At 44.6% G+C, this 25,719-nt stretch overlaps 1 protein-coding gene across 1 annotated transcript in view; it reads left to right on the top strand.

Annotated features, from left to right (window-relative positions):
• MGAT5 (alpha-1,6-mannosylglycoprotein 6-beta-N-acetylglucosaminyltransferase) overlaps positions 1-25,719 on the top strand; it is a 148,473-nt gene that overhangs the window by 37,840 nt on the left and 84,914 nt on the right. The window contains exons 3-4 of the mRNA XM_045032711.1: positions 13,343-13,419; positions 14,661-14,750. Coding sequence (XP_044888646.1) covers positions 13,343-13,419; positions 14,661-14,750 — 167 coding nt within the window. The remainder of the gene's footprint in view (positions 1-13,342; positions 13,420-14,660; positions 14,751-25,719) is intronic.

Genomic DNA, 25,719 nt, shown 5'->3' on the forward strand with positions numbered 1-25,719 from the left:
ATTCCCAGGACTGTGACACCACCCGTACTTTATGAAACAGCTGTGATAGGGCGGAGTGTTCTGGGCACGAAAATAAGATTCCTATTCATGTCCAATTCTATGTTTGTGGTTTTTTCTTTTCTTTATTGCATGACCACTTATGACATCTAATTTTGAGTGGAAAGCCACTTCCTCTGCACCTGGCATTCAAAAAAAAAAAAAAAACTATTGTAAAACTTTAAGGAAGTTAAACTATGAAAATAAAGATAACTTGATTTAAACCATGAAACGCATGAATATTCAGAGTTAAGGTTTAAACTCTCTTTGGTGAATGCCATTTTGATTACGTGCTGTAGGACGTAGGCTAACGTAGATCATGGTTCTCAAACGTGACACATGCTCAGATAGTGTTAATCTTCATTTTAACCTTGAATTTACTTCCATTCAAGTTGGATCTTTCTCATAACTCTGCAATGGCTGCATTTAAAAAGTTCTTTCTACACTTACAGATATCACCCATTTCTGCTCGTATTCCCATTTTAAGGATAAGGAGTATCACTAAAATAGTAATATCTCCAAATCTGGAATGAACTTCTTAAATGCACCCACTGTACACAGCCAATATATTACAGTGAACCATACTGGTTAGTATGGTAATGAACACATGATAAACTTGAAATCCACTCCATTTTTAAAAAGTGTAGGTCAGCTACTATCCTGTTCCCTTGACAATGTTTGTGGTGTTTTTTTCCTTCAGTGACTGTGTGACAGGTCCACACAAATAAAAAGGGAACCTGACCGTGGACAGGGAAACAGTAATGAAACATAACACAGAATGGTATAAAGATGTCAGATGCACAAAAGTACTGGGGGAAAAGCAGACATACTTTTTTTCTGTAAACCCAGTTGGTGGTTATAGGTGTTTCTAATAGCAAATAAAAAATGTTCACATGACACATTTTTTAAGGCTGATTATTTTCTTTTAAATCATTGTCATTGTGTATGAAACACACAAGCCCTTGCAGTGGGCATGTTACTGTGGGGCAAGAGCTGAGGCCACACCCACTGGATGGTTCTGGGGCATCCTGTCAGCTAGTTGGGGTCCTCATCTTGGACAGCTTTTAACAAGTGCCACAATTGATCTGCTGCCATGCTGTGACATCTACAAAAAGTGACAGATGGAAATAGACCTCCTCTGCGCTACCTGACCTTTGTTATATGGCTTCACGATACCCCATTCAATGATGTAACATTGCAGAAGTATCTGTCCTTTGACTGTGACAATTTTACATGACTAGATGTTTGTATTTCTTCCTTGACCTCAGCAGGTGATTAATTTATGCTCAGAAACAGGAGGATAAGTAATTCTTATTGTTTTTCAGCTAGCCAATAAGGGGTGTGTGCGTTATCCTATCCTCTTGTTTTGTATTATGGGAAAGACCAAAGAGGGAGCACCTAAATGGCTCTTTATGTACACCATTTATTTTTCTTGTACTGTTCTAACTAAAAAATACTGTTCTTTCAATCTTTCACGTGGGAGACCCTGTCATCGCTCTAGTATTTTCTGTTGCTGTATGCAGACTTTTTCTCTTTGTTTATTTTCCCCCTAGTGTCAAGATATTAATTCCTATAGTTTAAATTTAGAGCTAACCTATCTTGGCATTTTGTTCTTGCAGGGGATGCACAAACAGTACATAGAGTTCATGAAGACCAAAAAAAGACTGTTTAAGCAATAACTCCCAAATGTTTGCTGATTTTGGCATTAGAACAACCTTCAGGTTGTCTCTTCCGCCCTTGCCAGTAGGTGTCTGTGCAGTCAGTTGGAATTCCTACTGAGAGAGCGAGAGAGGGATGTAAAATATAAATAAAATCTAGGGATGTACAAACAGTTCAGATAAAATGCCAGCAGAAAAAGGAGGAGCAGAGGAAAGAGACTGGAGATGCAATTACCATCAGTGCTGTTGCCCTAGGTTAGCATTTCTTTCATTCTCTAATAACAAATTTTCACTGCTTGCCTACTTCTTTGCTTTAATTCTGCTTGTGGTTATAGCAGCCAGAAATATGAATTGGAGCACTGCAGAATAGATGCTGACGTCATTTTGTCATGGCAGTTTAAAGATAGTGCATCATTTTTTTGCTCTTCATGTACTTTCCCAGAGGTGCCCTAGAATATTGCATGAATGTCCATTTAAAACGGCTTTCAGTCTTCAAAAGAATTGAGTGGCGGTAATCTTCAGTGTTTATCTTTGTAGGATATTTATATACCTGCTGTTCTTCTTCGAGTGATTGCTCATGTGTATTCCACAATAGGTGTGTATGCTCGCCACGTGCACCAGTGCCGGAAGTTTTTCCCTTAGCAGTACCCGTAGGGAAGCTCCCTAGTGACCCCTGGAGTGGTACCTCCATGGCATGGTATAAGGGGCTATGTGCGCTCCTCCCACCCTCAGTTCCTTCTTGCCGCCAGTGAAGGTGCTTCAGAACTGCTTTGCTCCAGCTTTGCTGTAGCTCATCCCCAAAACTGCTTGTTCGTGTAGCGTGTGGTACCTATAGTTAGTTAGTTGTTTAGTTTAGCTAGAGCGCCCAGGCTGGGGCGTGCCCCGGGTTTTAAGTCGTGCGACACTTGTAGGCGGTCTATGCCAGTGAGTGATCTGCACGCAGACTGTTTACGCTGTCTGGGGGAAACTCATCTCGGCAATCGCTGCAAGATTTGCAAGTCGTTTAAGCCTTGGACAAAGAGAAAGGGGGACATTAGGCTCCGGGCTATTCGGATGGAGTTGGCGCTGACCCCGGTTCGGCGCGCTGCTCCGAGTCATCACCAGGTACCGCAGTGTTGGTTCATAGCAACCCTTCGGTGCCATCGACTAGTCAGCACCGCTCCCCATCCACGGGGCACACCAAGAAGGCTAGGAAGAGGCCTTCTTCACTATGGCACCGGAGTAAACCCGGGCAGAGGCTAGACCCATGTTAGGCAGTCCTTGATCCCCACCGGCCTCTAGGCCTCCAACTCAAGTCGAGCGGAGAGCCCAGCCCATTCGGAGCAGGCCTCCCCCGATGTCTGGATGCCCTCCACACTGGAGGCCCTGAAGGCGGCCCAGGATGTTATGTCCATGCCAGTAACAGGAGCACAACCGTTGTCGGCCCCGCACTCCAGAGGCAAGTTGCCGCTGGGATCTCCGCAGTCACCCCTGGTTCAGTACTGGTCTCAGTCGAGGGAACATTCCTGACGCCGTTCACCACCCAGCATCCATTCAAGGCAGAGTTCACATGGATCGCACTCGGCGCCCACCAGGCTGTCTGGTTGGGTTCTGTCTGACCGACACTCTCGGCATCACTCCGCCTCGAGGAGTGAACACCGATGGGACCAAGGCAGACGTTGTCTCAGAGAGGCTATCGCAGCCGGTCACGGCACGAATGTCAACGTCATTCCCGTTCATCGTCCCACTCCAGGACCCTGCCACGGCACTGCCTCCGCAGCCCCGGGCGTCAATCGCCAGCATCTTGCCTTCGCACGTCCGCCCGCTGGAGCCGATTGCGGAGAAGCTGTTACCAATGGTACCGGTCCTCCACGTTGGGATCGCGGTCCCTTGATCGGCATCAGTCCTGGTGCCACCGCTCCTCCCAGTCCAGGGACAGCGGCAGGTCGTATGTCAGCCCGGCCTCCCTTCGTAGTCGTCCATCGATGGGCCAGGCCAGCCAGGCCAAACAGATGGCTCCGTCGGTGCCACAGCAGGTGCAGTGGCACTCAGCACCATGGCCAGCCCAATGGTATCAGTGAGCACCATGGCCCCTGACGCGGCCCTCGGTGAGGGCTCACTCGGTGACTGGAGCCTCAGAAGGACCATCGGCCTCCCTCTCCAGACCTCCAAGGAAGGAGTTGGAGAGACGTACATCCTTGGCACCATGCCCAGAGACCTACCAGGTGGTGGACCCTCCGGTGCTGGTGGACACACAAAGTACTGCGCCGGCCTCCTCACCTTCCCGAGATGAGGCAATTACGGCCCCTTCTCCCTCCCTCCCACAGGAGGACTTCAGGACCCACCAAGGACTCCCTGTTTAATGTACTGTTCTCCTCGGTACCGGGCAGGGTGGCCTTGCCTTTCCACAAAGGGGTGGCGAACCCTGGCCTCATTGGCCCCCATCTCTAAGAGAGCGGAACACAAGTCTTTAGTACCTGCCAAGGGGCATGAATATTTATACACTCACCCTGCTCCTAACTCCCTGGTGGTCGAGTCGGTCAACCACAGGAAATGGCAGGGCCAACCAGCCCCTACCCTGAAAAATAAAGATTTAAGGAGGCTGGACTCATTTGGAAGAAAAATGTATTCATCCTTGAGCTTCCAGTTACGTGTGGTGAACCACCAGGCTCTCCTGGGCCGATATGAGTTCAATCTGTGGGGCTCTCTGCCCAAGTTCAAGGACTCCCTCCAGGAGCACGACAGGAAGGAGTTCAAAGCACTGGTGGAGAAGCGCACAGCAGCTGCCAAGGCTACCCTGCAGGCAGCGGACATTGAGGCGTGGTTCGTGGCCTCTGTGGTGTCCATGGGAAGGACGTCATGGCTTCTGCTCTCTGGGCTGTCCAGCGAGGCGCAGACCTCCCTGCAGGACCTCCCGTTTGATGGCAAAGCTCTGTTTGCAGAACAAACAGATACAAAGCTGCATGGCCCGCAAGACTCCTGCAGGACTCTCTAGACTCTGGGTCTCTGTCTTCCAGCTACAGCTAAACCTAAGTTCAAGCCACAGGACACTCCTACTCAGGCCACACATTCAAAATACGAGACCGCTTATAAGAAGTTGCGGGACTATAAGAGGCGCTCACAGATGCAGTCTCGGCCTGCCCCCCAGCCTGGGTCCTCCAAGGGCAAGCAAGTGGGGAAAAGGCAGTTTTGACGGGATGCCCAGGGGCACCCTGCCAGTTCTTATCAGGGATCCACCCTCAATAAAGCTTCCCTTCTCCAGTCGGTTGTGTGCTTTCCTCCCGGAGTGGTTGGGGCTGACCTTGGACTGATGGGTCCTCAACACCATCTCCTGGGGGATTCCTTGCATGAGGCTCTGCTCAAGCAGGAGGTGGGGCAGCTCCTGGGCCTAGGAGCGGTGAAAGCGGTACTGGGGGAATTCAAAGGCAAGGGGTACTACTCCCGCTATTTCCTTATCCTGAAGGCCAAAGGGGGGCTCAAGCCCATCTTGCACCTATGAGGCCTGAACCAGTACATAGTGAATCTCAAGTTCTGCATGGTCTCCTTGGCCTCCATCATCCCCTCCCCAGATCCTGGGGACTGGTATGCCGCCCTCAGTCTGCAGGATGCGTACTTCCACATTCATATTTTGAAGGGGCACAGACGCTTCCTCCATTTCATGGTGGGGCAGGAACACTAACAATTTATGGTCCTCCCGTCTGGCCTGTCCACTGCCCCCCAGGGTATTCACGAAATGTATGTCGGTGGTGGCGGCCTACCTCAGGTGCCGGGGGGTCCAGATCTTGCCCTATCTGGATGACTGGTTGGTCAAGGGCAGCTCCCAGTTGCAAGTGCAGGATCAGGTGGCACTCCTTCTGTCCACATGCACCACTTTGGGCCTGTTGGTAAACAACACCAAATCCATGTTCATCCCAATACAACGCATAGAATTTATTGGGGCAGTCCTGGATGCCTCATCGATCAGAGCCTCCCTCCCATCGGACAGGTTCGAGACCCTGAAGGGGTTCATCGACACAGTCACAAGGTTTCCGGTGACAACAGCCAGAGCTCCAGCTCTTGGGTCACATGTTGGCATGCACATATGTGGTCCATCATGCCGGACTCAGGATGAGGCCCCTCCAGCTCTGGTTGGTCTCAGAGTTCTTCCAGGGCAGGGGACAGGATGGACAAAGTCCTCACAGTGCCTGAGCCAGTGATCACCTCCCTACGGTGGTGGTCCTCCCTGAGAAACATACTCCAAGGGGTCCCGTTCAGGGGCGGGGCCCCGTCACTGGAACTGGTGTCTGACACATCGGACCTGGGATGGGGGGCCCATGTGGGGAACATTCCGATCCAAGGTCTGTGATCGGCTCAGGATCTGACCCTCCACATAAACATCAAGATGCTCAGGGCGGTACGGCTGGTGTGCATGGCCTTCCGCTTGCACTTGGAGGGCCGGGTGGTCAGGGTCCTCACAGACAACATGGCCTCGATGTTCTACATCAACAGGCAAGGCGAGGCCCAATCCTCTGCCCTCTGCTGCAAAGCCCTCAGGCTGTGGGACTTTTGTATAGCCCATGACATCTGTCTACAGGCCTTCCATCTGCTGGGCGCCTGGAACGCTTGAGCAGGGACTTCTCTCAGCACGAGTGGTCTCTCCACCCAGAGATGGTGCAGATTTTTCCAAGTGTGAGGAACTCCCCAGGTTGACCTGTTTGCAACCCGGTAGAACCATTGCTGTCTCTGGTTCTGCTCCAGGGGGCAGGCTGGGGGGGGGCACTATCTCCGATGCCTTCCTCTTGTCCTGGTCAAGCCAGTTTCTCCATGCCTTTCCCCCATTCCCGCTGATCGGCAAGGTCCTGGAAAAGATAGACGGACAAGGCCCGGGTCCTTCTCATTACCCCGGGATGGCCCAGGCAGCATTGGTACGGAACCCTCATGGGCCTGGTGGTTGCTGCACTGTGGCCGTTGCCATCCTGCCCAGACCTGCTCTCCCAGGGCTGCCTCCTCCACCCCAGCCTAACGGCACTCCACCTCATGGCGTGGCTGCTCAATGGTTAGGCAGGGAGGAAAGGACGTGCTCAGAAGGGGTTCAGCGCATTCTCCTAGAAAGCAGGCAGCCCTCCGCATGCCGAGCCTACTTGGCAAAGTGGTCTCAGTTTTCCAGATGGGCGGACGAGTGGGACATTTCCCCAGTGGCCGCCCCGATCCAGTTTATTCTGGACTACCTCCTTTACCTTAGAGCCCAGGCCTAGCGCCCTGGTCAGTCAGGGTGCACCTGGCGACCATATCAGCCTTCCATCCGCCGGTGCAGGGCCACATGATATTCTCCCATGCTATGACTGGCCAATTCCTTAAGGGGTTGCATCGTCTCTTCCCGTATGTTAGGCCCCCAGTCCCACAGTGGGACCTAAACCTGGTGTTGGCTTGTCTCACGGGGCCCACGTTTGAGCCGCTAGCCATATGCTCCTGGTCACGCCTCTCGTGGAAGGTAGCCTTCCTGGTTGCAATCACGTCGGCTAGGTGGGTCTCAGAACTCAGGGCCCTGACCTCCAACCCCCCGTGTTTCATAAAGATAAGGTCCAGCTCCACCCACACCCTTTGTTCCTCCCAAAGGTGGTCTCCACCTATCACATGGGTCAGGACATTTTTCTGCCGGTCCCAAACCCCATTCGTCCAGTGAGGAGCGCCGCCTCCACACACTGGATGTGAGACGGGCTCTGGCTTTTTACCTGGAGTGGACTAAGACATTCAGAAAGTCATCGCAACTGTTCATCGCCTCGGCCAAGCACGTGAAAGGTCGGCCGATCTCCACTCAGCGGCTCTCCAACTGTATCACCTCATGCATCCGTACCTATTATGACCTGGCGGGAAACCCTCCGCCACCAATTGTGAAGGCGCACTTGACTAGGGCACAGGCCTTGTTGGCTGCCTTTTTGGCCCACGTCCCCATTCCGGACATTTGTAGGGATGCCACGTGGTCTTCAGTTCACATGTTCACCTCGCATTATGCGATTGTCTCTCAGACCAGGGAGGATGCCAGGTTCAGCAGAGCCATTCTCTGTCCTGAGAGTTTGTGAACTCCTTCCCACCTCCAGCAGATATAGCTTGGAATCGCCTATTGTGGAATGTACATGAGCAATCACTCAAAGAATAAAAGACAGTTACTTTTTCCGTAACTGGCGTTCTTCGAGATGTGTTGCTCATGTCTATTCCGCATCCCGCTCTCCTTTCTCTCTGTCTGAGTTGTCTGGCAAGAAGGAACTGAGGGTTGGGGAGCACACAGCACTCCTTAAACCGCACCAATGAGATACAACTCCAAGGGTCACTAGGGCAGTCCCCTACGGGCACTGCTAGGGGAAAAACTTCCAGCACTGGTGCACGTGACGAGCACGCACACCTATTGTGGAACAGACATCAGCAACACATCTTGAAGAACACCAGTTACAGGAAAGGTAACTGTCTTTTCTTGCTTCAGTAGCACGAGTTCAGGGACTTGAGAAAGACAAGGAAAATGGATATCTACAGTATGTAGAAGTCTCCTCTCCTGCCTTTCTGCCTCTTGTCTTTTTTTCTTCTGTCAAAAAAAGCCACCACTGCTAAAGTCATGTCCCACCACTCTGAGGCTCCCACTCATTCACTTTTGTTTAGAATTCCTCATTGGTTGCTAAAAACAGAAGTGTTTATTGTAAAAATACATATGTTGAATGGCTAGACCATTTTCCATCTTAATCCTGACCATCTAAAACTGTGAAGTTTTAAACTTAAACTAGTTCTAACTTCTTTTAGTGCATAATGCTGTGCAATATTAAATATTCTCATCTTAAAAAAAAAAAATCCTGCAGGAGTTGAAGGCACACAGTACCTGGTAGGATCAGACTCTAAGTCTTTAAAATAGACTTGAGAGACTCTTGAATTCCTGCAAATGCTCATACACCTTTCTTACAAGTCAGGGATAGGCAACCTCTGGCACGGGTGCAAAAGGCGGCATGCGAGCTGATTTTCAGTGGCACTCACACTGCCTGGGTCCTGGCCACTGGTCTGGGGCGGGCTCTGCATTTTAATTTAATTTTAAATGAAGCTTCTTAAACATTTAAAAAACCTTATTTACTTTACATACAACAATAGTTTAGTTATATATTATAGAGTTATAGAAAGAGACCTTATAAAAATGTTAAAATATATTACTGGCATGCGAAACCTTAAATTAGAGTGAATAAAGGATGACTCAGCACACCACTTCTGAAAGGTTGCCGACCCCTGTTATAAGTCCCTGCTAGTGGGAAGGCAGCAGACATCAGTATCACAAAAGAAATGTCATGAGATATACTAGTCAAAGTGTGAAATTCAGACAGATCTGTGTGCACATCCTGGTAGTGATCTGCCTCACTATACAATCTATGCATGTTTGCACCTTTTCAATGTTATGTTAGTGTACAAATGTGTAATATGTGATAGCCAAAACCCTGATAGAAACAGCATACAAGAACAATTGTATACTATATGAATGTAAAGCACGCTTCTATCAGATCTGTAGTTCTACCTTTATAAAAATGTTCATTATCATCGGTTACACTGAGAGCATAAGGAAAGAGCACATGTCTATCACAGCATGTGGTGTACCTCATCCACTGTGCTAAGTGCCCAAAAAACAACTATGTGGATGAAAGAGATAATCGCTAGGCTGTCTAATGAACTCACACAGAAAAATTACATTGCCTCACCCACCTTGTGTCTCTAATATCCGGGGACCAACATGGCTACAACACTATAATCAGCAGTGGAAGATATCAAAATGCCATCTGAAATGGAAACTCCACAACATGAAGAAAAGGAAGCCAAACTTAAGACATCTGCTTCCTGAGCAAATGCAAGAAACAAATCATGATCACCAGAAGACTCACCATCTATAACCCTGAGAGTACTACATATAACTCCAAATATGCCGAAAAGGTCTGCAGAAGGAGTTCACGTTTCAGTGTGGACTATTTCAGCTGGTGCACTGCTCAGTCTTGGCAGAGATAAAATTGGAGCACAGTATTTGATGCGTTTCTTAAAGACTGAGATGCTGGATTCATGTGATTACAAGAGAATCCCAGATTTCATTAAAAAATAAAAGTTTCTAACCCTCATGATGGCAGAGAAATGCTTTAAAAATGTGAATACTAAAGGTTATGACACCAGCATACAAACAGAAAGAACACAAGTTACTTTTTAAAATCTCATGGTTTTGTGAGGGCATGGCTCATGAATTTTGAATGTTTGAGCTTCGCAGTATAAGTTATCTCCTACAGAAGCATATTGGATGAGCACATCTATTCAGTGAGTAACAGTACTGAAATTCTAGATGGGAATGTACCTCTAAAAGAAATACAACCTTCCTGACCACAGAAAAATACTTTTCCAGAAAGCATTCCACTTTTGATATTGTACTCATCATAACTTCCAGTTGCAATCTACTCATATATGAGTGTGTCAGGATTTGAAAGGGGGACGGGGGGGAAACCCTTAAAAACATAGTCCAGTATTATAGGTTTCAGAGTAGCAGCCATGTTAGTCTGTATTCGCAAAAAGAACAGGAGTACTTGTGGCACCTTAGAGACCAACAAATTTATTTGAGCATAAGCTTTCGTGGGCTACAGCATCCGAAGAAGTGGGCTGTAGCCCACGAAAGCTTATGCTTAAGCCACAAGTACTCCTGTTCTTTTTCCAGTATTATAAAAATATAGAGAAACTGTGCTCCATTATTTCTCTAATGCTAAATCAATCAGGTTTTGACTTTTGCTAGGTTGGAATGAATGGTTAACATTTGACTGTAGTTTTAGAAAATTTAAAAGCTAATTAGTGCCACCAATTTAGCCAAGTTCAGTACATCTCTCTCAATACATAATTTGTCGACTACTTCAATGAGAACTTCTCAGATGATCCATTATTCTCATATAGATTTTTCCGTCACTAAATTACATGCTCATGGGCCTGAATGGAAAATGACTTGTAATAAGCTGTTTTTCTTAAACAATCTCTTTCTTATATCAAAATTGGGACCTCTTGGTTACAAAGGAAAAACATCCTGAGTATATGAGATGGTGGCACTCATCCATTTGAGTCAAAAGTTAAACAGGTTGGTGCAATAATATATCATGCTGTAGGAGGTAGTGCCTATCTGATTATACGAAATCCATATTTTGCTCACTTGTAATCCTTAAATATCTTGTGGCAGTTTTTGGAAGGAGGAAATGTATTAGCCACTGTATCCTAGATAAAATTTAACTTGGGTTATTATATTGAACTTACCTAACATCCCACAACAATTTCAATTGAATTAGGAAAATTTATACATGCTTTACCTGGAAGTTTCCCTTCTTGGAGTAATGAAGCCTACAGATCCAACCCACCCTAATGACTCGTTAATTTGTGAAAAAAAACTGGATTACTGATTGGTACTCAATTTGTTTTTCATTTAATTCCTTGTTCTGCGGAAGGATTGCTACTATTTAGTCTTAATGCTTAGTTTAAGATTCGTTGCCGATATACAGTGGACTTCCTTTACTGTGCAAATATCTCAAGTGGTGAGCTTTTCAAAGGTGGAGCCGCCTTTCCTCTGCTATTGATTGGCGGCTCTGGTCTGCCTCCTAGGTTGTATATAGCAGAGATTCAGTAACATCATGGACCTCATCTCAGATAAGAGAGACTATTTCTTAGTCTTCTGTCTCAAACTGCTGGGTAAAATTGCTGTTCCCTGCTCAGTAGTTCCTGTGTTCCACCGCACAGGTGACTAGTTAAGCCACCCCTGTTTGTGTACAGTTCTTTGAGATAAAAGGTACTAAAGAAGTACATACAACTGCATGTGTGTATTTATTTATAGATGTTATGTGCTTCAAAAAACAGCCATTAAAAGACAGGTCAATACAATGCAAATGACAGACAAAACAGGAAGTATAGGGAGGACTGAAGGACATATTACAAAAACATGACTCATTTTTTATGTATAGCTGTGTGTGGTTGTACGTGGCTTTGTGGTTTGAATGCTTCTGTTGGCTTTTATTATCGTGTGAACATATTTTCTGTTGTATTACTACAGAGTTTCAGTAGAGAGGGGGAGTCTTGGTCATAGCTTATGCGCAACGTGCCTCATATGGCCACGATTCATCAGCGAATTTGGTCCACTGGTTGGATCATTAGCTTCCCTGGCCCGGGTACTGATAGGGAGTGCGACATGAATGCTGATCCATTTCCCACCCCCCACCCCCTGAGGAAGTGATATGAATGAGATGATAATGGAAGTTTGTTGGAAGGGAGCTATAGGCTTCTATGAGGTTCTTATTCTGATCATAGCTACTGTTGGATGGTTAGGAAACCACTGCTGTGTCTGAAAGGTATTTGAGTACTTCATGTCAGCATTGACAGGGCTGCCATGTGGCACATATCTAAGTGACACTCATGCATTTGGCAGCCACATCATGCGTCCAACAGCTCAGCTGGGATGTCACATCTGGCTGAGCTGGGGGAAGACTGCAGGCATGTGTCTTCTGGCAGCTACAGTGTACAGTACTGCTCCTCTTTTGCTTCTCTCCTTGTTTGCTCAGGGACAGGAACAAGTGGCTGGGAAAGGACAGTGAGTGTCAGAACAAGCCCCAGGCTCTCCCCTCTGCCCCCAAGCTGGCTGTATCAGCCCTGCCGCTGTCCCCTTCCTTTCTCCTCTTCTCCTATCCCCCTGCCACACTCAGTACGTGGCTCCAAAGTTGCCTTAATGGTACTCTTTTGACTTAATACTTTTGACTGCCAAGTACCACCTTGTAAGAATTAAATTTTTATTTTTTCTCCACTGTTGTAACCTGAAAAACAATTTAATTCCACACCAAACTTTCTGCTGTTCATTACTACTATTTACTGAGCTCGAACACTGTCCTCACCACTGTTCAAGCATAGGGGCTGATCCCCTTTAACCATGCAAAAAGTCCTGTTAGGCCTAATTGTCCTCTTACCACCAGCTTAACTCCACTGAGCTCAGTGGAGATACTCTTGTCACTGGTGTCGGAGGCGAATCGTACATATGGATTTCAGTGAGACTACTTGCATGTGTAAGGGCTTCCAGATCAGACCCATGCTAGCGTCCAAATATTATTTTGAAAGGTGCTTACTTAGTTTAAAATTAAACAGGAGTTTTAAAAATTACTTTTCAACATTATTGCTATTGACACCAAAACTTGCAGTTTATCCATTTACTGCTGCCACAGAGACTACAATAGTCTTTCTTTAGTGAAAACAACGAGGAGTCCTTGTGGCGCTTTAGAGACTAGCAAATTTATTTGGGCATAAGCTTTCGTGGGCTAGAATCCACTTCATCAAATGCATGGAGAGAAAAAAACAGTAAGAGCATATATAAAAGATGGCAACTCCCATCTTTTCATGTGCTATAATATATATTCTGCTTACTGTTTTTTTTCACTCCACGCATTTGATGAAGTGGGTTTTAGCCCACGAAAGCTTATGCCCAAATAAATTTTAGTCTCTAAGGTCCCACAAGGACTCCTTAGTCTGTATCAGCAAAAACAACACGGCTACCACTCTGAAACCTTTCTTTAGTGAGTTTGGATGGTGGTTCAGAAGTTCAAAGGGATGGATTTAGTATGTCTGTCAAAAGTGTAAATGAATATTACAGTTATGTTCTGTTGTTTATTCCTCTTCAGATCTCATTAATGGAGCCCAGGAACAGTGTGAATTGCCTCCTATGGATGGCTTCCCTCACTGCGAGGGCAAAATAAAGGTAAGTGTGGTCTTCTGTTAATCTTTGTGTACGTGTTATGTTTTTAAAATCTCGTCTGTTGAAAGAGGCCATTGCTGAAACAGTTGTAGATTTATAGATATAAGCAATTGAGATTGACAACCAGAATTCACCGAAGACAAGTACAGATTACATGCCATTATGGCACTTCTTACATCAGTGGTCTCCAAACTTTTTTGAGCACGCGCCCCCTGCTCCTGGCTGAACTGTCGAAACGCAAAAAAAAGGCACCGCTTGGACTCCCGGCCGAACTGCCGAGGGAGAGGAGGGGGGAAAAAAAAAGAGGACTCCCGGATGAACTGCCGGGGTGGTGGTGGGGAAATGGACTCCCAGCCGAACTGCCGGGGGGGGAGGGGAGGGGGGAGCCGCTCGGACTCCCAGCCGAACTGCCGGGGGGGGGAGGGGAGCGGGGAGCCGCTCGGACTCCCAGCCAAACTGCCGGGGGGGAGGGGGGAGCCACTTGGAATTTAAGGTTTTTTAAAAAAAATTTCTACTAAATCAATAAGAGTACTTGGAAATAAATATTGATATTTATTGTAAATTCACTTTTAAAAAAAATCAAACTCTCCCTGACCTATATGAGCTCGGTGACCACAGTTTTGAACAACATGGATGAACTGGTTGCAAAACTGCTAAGTAATTTGTCATTTGAATGCTAAATTGCTAATTTATAATCCTGAAGAGCAATTTATTTTTGGTTACTTTTTCTGATGACTTTGCCAGGACAACTAATTCTAGGTAGTTCTTCATTAAAAGATTTTTTTTTAAGTGAATTCTTTGCTTGTGTAAAGATGCCAGACTGACAGCACTGGGGACTGAAGTGATCTGTTTGAACACAGAACAAGTGCAACATGTCCAGAGGCAATGTAAGCAGCGCCATGCCACCAACATGCCTCAGTCTTGGTCTGGAGAGAGTATGCAAGTCACCATTCAGTCTTTGAAGTCTGTTCTTATCTGGCTGCCAGTTAGTGCTTAATATAGTCATCCATGGTGACCGCATGTGGTGACCTAGCATTAGTGGCTTAAAAGAGATAATCAACTCATTTCTTATAGTCTGTGCTACAGTTTCCACAGCTTCTGTCACTACTGATTTTAGTCTTTCGTCTCTTGACATAGCTTTTCCCCCTCCCAAATTGAGTTCTGATGAAAACGTTGCTTTTTTAAGTTAACGGTTACACACAAGCCTTAAACCTAACGGACTGGCTATTTTTGTTTTGTTTCAGTGGATGAAAGATATGTGGCGATCAGATCCATGTTATGCAAGTTACGGTGTGGATGGGTCGACATGCTCCTTTTTTATTTACCTCAGTGAGGTCAGTAAGTCTGTCTTGAACTACATAAAACCTACAATAAGGGAGCACTAAAATGTCTCAGTATTTATGGATAATTACTTGTACAATTCATGTGGGAAAAGGAGAACAAATCTTGAACAGGAGTTCTGTGAGGAGGTAGAGAGAAACTAAAATGATTCCGAAGAGTGTTGCTCATATTTAGAGCTCCCTAGGTATGTCTGCCTTAGAGAATTGTACTGTTTTTGCTGGAGGTTTTGAAAATTCATTACAGGTCTCATCTTATTGATCTCTTGCAGCCCAGGTGAGTTAGTGGAAGGTGTACTAGAAGCAATAGCTGGAGAGAGCCAGCGCCCAGCACCACCTCAATTCAGTTTGCAGCTTGCACCAAAATTCTCTAGTGTAGTCAAAAGACTCTGTCAAGTCTTTGGCCTTTCATAGTTTCTGAATTGGATTAATGTCATTATTCTCTATTAAATCTGCCAAATTATTAGTAACAGCTCTCTAATGATTCCAGACAGTGATGTGGTAAAAAGGCTAAAATTTCCAGAAATGAACAGATTAAGATTAATGAATGAAATGCTTTCAAGGGTTTTCTCCTTTTGGGATTCAGTTGTTCTCTCCTCCTATATACTGCATTACAGGAGTTAGGTATCTCCTTTAACTTGTAAGCCAAGGTTTCTTGAGTGCTTGGGTTTTTCTCTTGTAAAGTTTTGTTTTGTTTTAGTTTTGTTATTTATATTTGCATTGAACATACGGCTTTGTCTTCTATGACTTTTGTCTCCAGCTTGTTTCTTCCTCCCATGTTGTTACCACTCCTTGTTTCACTTCTGGAAGGCAGGTATAATTTGCTGGCTAAAACACTGTGTGGCAGGCACAGTTCCATTTCTAGCTCTGTCGCTGACTTCTTGTGTGACCTTGGGCAAGTCACGTGATCTCTCTCCATCTCGCATTCCCTATCTATAAAATGAGCTGCCTACTCAAAAAGGCGTTTGTGAGCCTCAATCATTAATGCTTGTAAAGAGCTTTCAGATCTGCTGAGAGAAATATAGAGCTGGAAGGGACCTCAAGAGGTCAACTACATCTTCTGAGGCAGGACATGTATACCTTGAACATCCCTGACAGGTGTTTTTCCAACCTATTCTTAAAAAACTCCAGTGATGGGGATTCTACAACCTGCTTTGGTAATCTATTCCAGTACTTAATTATGCTTATAATTAAAAAGCTTGTCGTAATATGTAACCAAAATCTGCCTTCTTGGAGATTAAGCCAATTAATCCTTTAGTAGCCACAGAAAAAAATTGATCACCTTCCTCTTTATAGAAGCTCTTAATGTATTTGAAGACTGTTACCAGGTCCCCCTTCAGTTTTCTTTGCTCAAGACTAAATGTGCCCAACTTTTTAACCTTTTTTCATTTGTCAGCTTTTCTAAACCTCTCATCATTTTTGTTGCTCTTCTCTGGACTGTGTCCAATTTTTCCACATCTTTCTTAAAGAGGGGTGCCCAAAACTGAACACAGTTTTCCAGCTGAGGCCTCACTGATGCTGAGTAGAGTAGGATGATTACCTTAGAATCATAGAATCTCAGGGTTGGAAGGGACCTCAGGAGGTCATCTAGTCCAACCCCCTGCTCAAAGCAGGACCAAACCCAACTAAATCATCCCAGCCAGGGCTTTGTCAAGCCTGACCTTAAAAACCTCTAAGGAAGGAGATTCCACCACCTCCCTAGGTAACCCATTCCAGTTCTTCACCACCCTACTAGTGAAAAAGTTTTTCCTAATATCCAACCTAAACCTCCCCCTCTGCAACTTGAGACCATTACTCCTTGTTCTGTCATCTTCTACCACTGAGAACAGTCTAGATCCATCCTCTTTGGAACCCCCTTTCAGGTAGTTGAAAGCAGCTATCAAATCCCCCCTCATTCTTCTCTTCTGCAGGCTAAACAATCCCAGTTTCCTCAGCCTCTCCTCATAAGTCATGTGTTCCAGCCCCCTAATCATTTTTGTTGCCCTCCGCTGGACTCTCTCCAATTTATCCACATCCTTCTTGTAGTGTGGGGCTCAAAACTGGACACAGTACTCCAGATGAGGCCTCACCAGTGCTGAATAGAGGGGAATGATCACATCCCTCGATCTGCTGGAAATGCCCCTACTTATACAACCCAAAATGCCATTAGCCTTCTTGGCAACAAGGGCACACTGTTGACTCATATTCAGCTTTTCGTCCACCGTAACCCCTAGGTCCTTTTCTGCAGAACTGCTGCCCAGACATTCGGTCCCTAGTCTGTAGCAGTGCATGGGATTCTTCCGTCCTAAGTGCAGGACTCTGCACTTGTCCTTGTTGAACCTCATCATATTTCTTTTGGCCCAATCCTCTAATTTGTCTAGGTCCCTCTGTATCCTATCCCTACCCTCCAGCGTATCAACCACTCCTCCCAGTTTAGTGTCATCTGCAAACTTGCTAAGGGTGCAGTCCACACCATCCTCCAGATCGTTAATGAAGATATTGAATAAAACCGGCCCCAGCACCGACCCTTGGGGCACCCCACTTGATACTGGCTGCCAACTAGACATGGAACCATTGATCACTACCTGTTGAGCCCGACCATCTAGCCAGTTTTCTATCCACCTTACCGTCCATTCATCCAGCCCAGACTTCTTTAACTTGCTGGCAAGAATACTGTGGGAGACTGTATCAAAAGCTTTGCTAAAGTCCAGAAATAGCACATCAGCTGCTTTCCCCTCATCCACAGAGACGGTTATCTCATCATAGAAGGCAATTAGGTTAGTCAGGCATGACTTGCCCTTGGTGAATCCATGCTGACTGTTCCTGATCACTTTCCCCTCCTTTAAGTGGTTCAGAATTGATTCCTTGAGGACCTGTTCCATGATTTTTCCAGGGACTGAGGTGAGACTGACTGGCCTGTAGTTCCCTGGATCTTCCTTCTTCCCTTTTTTAAAGATGGGCACTATATTAGCCTTTTTCCAGTCATCCGGGACCTTCCCCGATTGCCATGATTTTTCAAAGATAATGGCCAATGGCTCTGCAATCTCATCGGCCAACTCCTTTAGCACCCTCGGATGCAGCGCATCCGGCCCCATGGACTTGTGCTCATCCAGCTTTTCTAAATAGTCCCGAACTACTTCTTTCCCCACAGAGAGCTGGTCACCTCCTCCCCATACCGTGCTGCAGAGTGCAGCTGTCTGGGAGCTGACCTTGTCTGTGAAGACAGAGGCAAAAAAAGCATTGAGTACACTAGCTTTCTCCACATCCTCCGTCACTAGGTTCCCTCCCTCATTCAGCAAGGGGCCCACACTTTCCTTGACTTTCTTCTTGTTGCTAACATATCTGAAGAAACCCTTCTTGTTACTCCTAACATCTCCAGCTAGCTGCAACTCCAAGCGTGATTTGGCCTTCCTAATTTCACTCCTGCATGCCTGAGCAATACTTTTATACTCCTCCCTGGTTATTTGTCCAATCTTCCACTTCTTGTAAGCTGTTTTTTTGTGTTTAAGACGAGCAAGGATTTCACTGTTGAGCCAAGCTGGTCGCCTGCCATATTTACTTTTCTTCCTACACATCGGGATGGTTTGTTCCTGCAACCTCAATAAGGTTTCTTTAAAATACAGCCAACTTTCCTCGCCTCCTTTCCCCGTCATGTTATTCTCCCAGGGGACCTTGCCCATCAGTTCAGGGTCTATGTTCCACTGCTCTCCTTTCTTCCTTGTGTCAGGATCCTGAACTCGACCATCTCATGGTCACTGCCTCCCAGGTTCCCATCCACTATTGCTTCCTCTACTATTTCTTCCCTGTTTGTGAGCAGCAGGTCAAGAAGAGCTTTTCCCCTAGTTGGTTCCTCCAGCACTTGCACCAGGAAATTGTCCCCTACACTTTCCAGAAACTTCCTGGATTGTCTGTGCACCGCTGTATTGCTCTCCCAGCAGATATCAGGGTGATTAAAGTCACCCATGAGAACCTTCTATGTCTTAGGACTTGTCTGTACTTAACGGCTAACTTGGCACTGCTGCAATCAATGCAGAGTTGTCGATTTAGCAGGTCTGGTGAAGACTTCTGTACTCACCTCCCTGAGAAGCATAAGATAACTTAGGTTCATTTACAGCTTTAATGTAGACCAGCCCTTGCTTATGACACTTGAGTTAATACACCCCAGAATGGCGCTAGCCTTTTTTTGCAACTGCATCATACAGTTGGCTCATGTTTAATTTGTGATCCATTATAACCTTGTTGGTAATCAATAATCAGTGATCAATAATTTGTCAGTAATCAATAACCAATTGGTAAGCAATCATTGATAACAATTTTAACTCTGATTGTTTAGTGAGAGGTTGGATTGGTTTGATAACAAACCTTAGATGAGTCAGCTTTGGATGGATTTATTGATTAACACTTAGTAAAGACAGCACATATTCAGAGAAGCATACAATTACCATCAGCTGCAGAACACCTTCCCTGTAGTTCTGTGACAGACTATGTGCCATTTTCAGTAAATCATTTTACTTCCCCTATGATTAAGGCTAAGATTTTGTCACAGATATTTTTGGTAAAAGTCACGGACAGGTCACGGGCGATAATGAAAAATTCACAGAAGCCCGTGACCTGTCCCTGACTTTTACTAAAAATATCCATGACAAAATGGGGAGCCTGGGTAGCTGCAGGCAGGCTGTGAGCTCCAGGGGACCCCAACACCCCTGGGGGCTTGGAGCTTTAGGGTCCCCCTCCTCTGGCAGCTCCAAACTCCGGGGTGGCGGAGTGTCCACCTGGCAGGGACCCTACAGCTCCCAGCCAGTGATGGCTGAAGTCATGGAGGTCTTTGGAAGTCACAGATTCCGTGACCTCTGTGACTAAATCGCATCCTTACCTATAATATAGGGGCAATTATGCCTTGTATTATGTATCATTCTGATCCTTGTCTATTTCCTCATTTTGGTACACACTTCTTATCTTAAGCTATTTCCAAGGTTCCCTGTTCCATTACAACTTTACAAATATCTCAACACCAGTTGGCTTGTCATTATTTATGCCCCTTTTAAAGACATTAGTGTTAGTCAATATGAGTATCATGCAGTATTTGATTTTTTTCATTGTATATGTACCTCAGGTATTAAATGTTATACAACTCTTTTGCATCACAATTCATTAAGGTAATATTTTTATATATTGTTAACACTTTGGTATTTGTGAGAGATCTCTACCTTCCTGGATCAAGCAGTTTTCTTCAAGTATTGTACATTAACAGTCTCTAACCCTGCAGATCTTACAGCATTTCCTAGCTGTGTCAAAGAGCATACTCTTTGACATACATAGACTATGAAACTCAGTATAGTTTATAGTACAAATATAGTTCGGGTCAGATGGCCAGCCCTGGACCACCACACCTAGTTGGAAACACTTTCACAGATTTTAAGGCCATTAGACCATCTTGTCTGACCTCATGTACAACACATGCCATAGAACTTCACTTGTTTACCACTGCATTCAGTTCAATAATTTGTGACTCAAATATGTCTCAGTGAGTCATTGCTTTCAAATAAGATACGGTTAATCAATAAAATATTAAGCTATTTTATTGGGTATGGAGCAAGATGAGTTTTATGCAGTATGTGTTCTTGGCAGGGAGGGCAAATCTTATATTTCAGCCTTTCACATCAGGAAGGATGAATGTGCATATAATCTAAATGGTAGGTGAGGTGCCTAAAGTTCATTAGGTAACTATACATTTATAGATGCCAGGGAAATAAGGAAGAAAATAACTGAGTCATTTACGAATTGCATAATTAACCCATTATGAGTGTAAGCCAGTATCAAAAAGTTTATGCAAATATATAATTTTAGATATGTTTAACTTCCCTCTATTTTTATAAATAGGCTTTTCTGCTACCTGAAATATTTTGGAAAATTATTTTTTTTTCCTTTCACTAAAGAGAATATTTTTGTTCAATGGTGTCTTGTACCAGACACCATATATTTCTAATATCAATTTGTACATGTTGCTTCCATTGTAATTACTATGGTAGCTTAAGAGGTTAAGTGATTGACAAGGATTTAGGCTGCTTGCAGACTTTTATTTCACATGACTTTTTAAGTAACACTGATGAATTTGTGTGATTTTTGTGTTCATAGTGGAACAGAAGAACAGTTCTTTACTCGTCAATTTGTTTTTGTATTTAGGGAAGAACTGACAGAAAGGTCTTTGCCTTTTAGAGTTCTCCCTTGACAGTATGTAAAGCTAATATTGGTTGAACATGCTATTAACCTTGAGTTTAAATTCAGCATACTTAATCCCATGATTAATGCCATGATTAATGCCCAACAGCAAAGGTTGAAAGCTTAAATGTTTGTGAATGCAAGCATGAAATGAAATTCTAATAACCACTACAATGGTGTGGATTTATGAGCTGTGTTGGCTGCTAAAGATAACTTGGAAATGGTGTTGCACAGAATAATTTGTCAAAGTGGCCCATGATGGAGAATTGATGGTTTATGATATGGGTGAAAAGCTGAATGATAAATTTGGCTACAGAACTCTGAGTGATGGGTAGGGGGAAGAGGGCAGCCACCTTAAAATATTAAAATACATTACTATAGCAGGAACAAAAGTTGTTTTTTAAAGGTTTTTTCAATTCCACCTTAAAGATCAGCATATAGAAATAATATAATTGATTATACACGTGCAATATGTTAGAAATGACAAAACATAGATAGATAGATAGATAAATATATTAGACCTGGATATATTCTCCCCTTGTTCTCTAACAGCCTCCATAATCTAGTATGACAAGCATGTACTTTTTTTCAGATCTCTCCTCAGAATGCACTGCTTCCATGAAGCCCCTTCAGTAGTAATATGGTTTGTATTTATAGATCTCAAAACGCTTTACAAAGGTACCTACATATCATGCTTCACTTTAGACAGTGAAACCGGGGCAGGAAGGTGAAGTGACTTGCCCAATGATCCACGGCAGCTTAGAGGCACACCTAGGATTTAGAGCTGGTTGGAACATTTTTGACACAACCAATTTTGTTTGTGAAAATCCTAATAATTTCAATGGCATTTGTTACAAAAATTAATTTTTTAATTAGAATTTCCATTTTTTAATATTTTGCTTTGGAAGGATTGTGTTTCAAAATGAAATTTTTAAGATGACTTTTTTTTAATTTTTACATTTTCATTACATATCAATAGTAATAGTGCAAAATGACATGTCAAGTCATGTCGTATTATGCACTACTGTTACTGTCAAAATATGACATAATACAATAGTTGATATCTTCTGTTAGTTTATATTATTTTTAAAATCATTAAGGGCAACTGCTACTTAGTACCAAATGAAACATTTTATTTTCTAGATTGGTGTCTCCTGTTTGTGTTGTAATGAAACAGTGTGACCCTTCGATCTAGAATATAAGATAAACCCTCGTATTAATCAGAGGAGCAGCAATTTTCAATATCCTAATGATAACTTGGAGTTGTTTTTCTAGGATACTAAAAATAGTTGCTCCTGTAACTTTAAAAATAATTAAACATTCTAGGTATTAGGGACTAAATATGTCTAGTTCTTTGGGATAAAAACTCATCCTTTTAACAAAAAAATTGGCTTGTTTTCTGAAACAATTACATTTTCGAAATAACCAATTGGTCAAAGCAGCAACATTTTACCGCGTACGGTCACTGATTCAGCTCTGACTTTCAGGGGTGACTTTGCTTCTGGGCAAAATGATGTCTTTGGAAATTCATGATTTATTTAGTGGAAAAACTGTATTTCCATTAGAAAATCACAGATCTCATCATAAAATAGTAAGGAATAATTTTTCATAGGGTTTTTTATTTAATTTTTTGCTCACTGCCCACTGAGTTTTTATTTCATGCAGCCCTCTTTAATCTTCACCTGCTTACTAGCTTCCCTGGGGGGGCACTAATGCCATCTCTGAAGCAGCCTTTTTGCTTCATTTGGAAGCCAGCCAATAGCTTTGAGGTGAGTGAGGTGATTTGTATTTCTTCCCAGCTTTAGGTAATTTCAAAATAGCATCATGAAAAGTACGCCTTTACTCAGACAAACTTGGTTAAATACATTTCAGACTGAGACTTGTAGGAAGAAAATAATAGGCCATAACTTCACTGGATTTATGTAACACTTTGTGCCTAAAGCACATCTGACACTCCTTTAGTGGGCCATTGACCACTAGAAGGTGATAACCATATTCACTATACAATGGAGAGGAAGGATGATTCAGTAGTTTGAGCATATTAGCCTTGGATTCCTTGAACCACCAAAATTTCCTTAGTTGCTCTCTTCCTCAGTTTCCCATCTGTAAAATGGGAATAGTGCTTGTTTACCTCACAGGGGTGTTGAGGATAAATATTAACAAATGTTAGATGCCCAGATGCTATCGTAATGGGCATCTAAGGTGGACCACTCATCTGTGCAACAGGGGCATAGCCATGGTGGGCCTGGGTATGCCGGAGCCTCCCGAATCCATGGGCTGGGACTCCCACCCCCAGCTCGGTGTCCGTCAGCTCAGCCACATGGTGCATCCCTCTCCTGCCAGCACCACATTCTGTTGCCCCAGTCTCCAGCCCCTAGTGGTGGGGTCGGAGACCGAGGCAGTAGTACATGGCACTGGCAAGAGAGAGATGTGCCACGTGGCTGGGGTAACAGACACCGAGCCGGAGGCGGGAGGGGTGGGCGGAGCTCGAGCCCCGCCGGGGTCCCCCTCCGCCCTACAGGTGCACCCCGCAGCCTGTGTACCCTAGGCAGCCTTCTCTTCAGGTGCCTGCTGAGCAGTAAGAGCTGGTTGGAGGGGGTAGGGAGAAGGCGCCCCCCCCATCCCTCCTATCGCCCTCCCCAGGGCATTGGATCCCTCCTGCCCCTTCTCTCGATCCTTCCTTCCACCCCTCCCACCCACCTGAAAGCCGTGGCCTACCCACCTTTCCCATCCTAGCTGCACCACTGGTGTGCAAAGTATTCTAAGAAGTACTTTTTGAACTTTTTTGAAGGGCAGATATTTATAAAGACGCTCTCATGGTAGGTAATGTGGCTACGTGTTGTGGGGCCATCGGAGAGGAACATTTGTGTTGCAATTCCTGAAGAAATTAAACTTTCCCTAAGGCTAATTTGTGGCAGGTGATTTTTAGAGCAAGTCACTTAGCCTTTCTGTGCCTCAGTTCAGTTCTCTGTTCAGTGGGGATAATAGCACTTTCCTGCATCACGGGTGCTGAGAATAAATACATTAACGATTGTGAGTCTCTCAAATACTGTCGTAATGGGTGACTTAAAAGTACAATAGAGGTTTTGTTTTTCCATTCACATACTAGACATACACCACTACTTCTCCGTTCTTAGCACTTTCTTCTCCAGTCAGTTAAAAGATCAAAATACAAATGCTGATCAAGAAAATGGGAAAGGCTGCAATTACCATAAATGTGTGCAACAGAATCATACAGTAGCTCAGTTATGGACCATATGCTTTCAGCAGCTGCTGTCTCCTTTTAAAAAGGGATCCAGAGCTATTAAGGTCTGTAACAGCCACGTCCAGAAAATGGCTTTTTCCGCAGGGTGCTCCATATCTGGCTGTATGAGTTGTACATTTAATTCTACTTTATTAGCTTGCCATCTGCGATTGCTAAGGGGAGCTGAATACTCCTTACAGTGGATAGTCATAATTGGCCAAATGTTGAACACAATTATTTCCAACTTCTGAAATGGAGATTGGTCAGGGCATACTTAGGGTACGTCTACACTACGGGATTATTCTGATTTTACATAAACCGGTTTTGTAAAACAGATTGTATAAAGTCGAGTGCACGCGGCTACACTAAGCACATTAATTCGGCGGTGTGCGTCCATGTACCGAGGCTAGTGTCGATTTCCAGAGCGTTGCACTGTGGGTAGCTATCCCATAGTTCCCGCAGTCTCCCCTGCCCATTGGAATTCTGGGTTGAGATCCCAATGCGAAAACAGTGTCGCGGGTGATTCTGGGTAAAAGTCGTCACTCAATCCTTCCTCCGTGAAAGCAACTGCAGACAATCATTTCGCGCTCTTTTTCCCTGGATTGCCCTGGCAGACGCCATAGCATGGCAATCATGGAGCCCGTTTTGCCTTTTGTCACTGTCACCGTATGTGTACTGGATGCTGCTGACAGACGCGGTACTGCACTGCTACACAGCAGCATTCATTTGCCTTTGCAAGATAGCAGAGATGGTTACCAGTCATATTGTACCGTCTACCATGCCATTGTAAATTGGCGATGAGATGACGGTTATCAGTCGTTCTGTACCGTCTGCTGCTGTCATGGGTGCTCCTGGCTGGCCTCGCTGAGGTTGGCCGGGGGCGCATAGGCAAAAATGGGAATGACCCCCTGGGTCATTCCCTTCCTATGTTTTGTCTAAAAAAGTCAGTCCTGCCTAGAATATAGGGCTAGTGTACTAGAGAACCAGATAGCACAGCCACTCTGTGTCAGAGCCCCAGAGATCCCGCAGAAATGATGAGCTGCATGCCATTCTGCATGCATTAACACAGGTCACCAATGTGCACAGCAGGTTTTTTTTTAATCCATCACCAGGAGAAGATGTAGCAAGAGCAGTCGGTATGTCATATAGTATCATTGGGTTCACGTGACACAACAGAGAGGAATTTGCTTGTGAGGAAATGGCCAATGACATAATATTCAAACTTTTTTCCATTTGCACCATATTAATCTAGTTCTTCTAGTAACTTGTGTTTTCTTTTAGGGAAAAATAAGCCTCTAACATATTGATGTTTCAGGGCTCAGATCTCCCTGTACTACCCAAACATTCTTAATGTAATTACGATGTCCCAAATGATGAAAAAATATTGATTCTACATATTTCCTATAGGCAGGGCTAGTAAAAGTCAACAGCGTGTTAAGGCCCATATATAGGGAACAGCAGCTCATGTATTTTTGATTTCTGCAGTAGAAAGCTGTACATTCTTGTGGACTCCTTTCTTTTCCC

Source organism: Mauremys mutica, chromosome 10, assembly GCF_020497125.1.
Source record: "Mauremys mutica isolate MM-2020 ecotype Southern chromosome 10, ASM2049712v1, whole genome shotgun sequence".
In the NCBI taxonomy this organism is placed as follows: Eukaryota; Metazoa; Chordata; order Testudines; family Geoemydidae; genus Mauremys; species Mauremys mutica.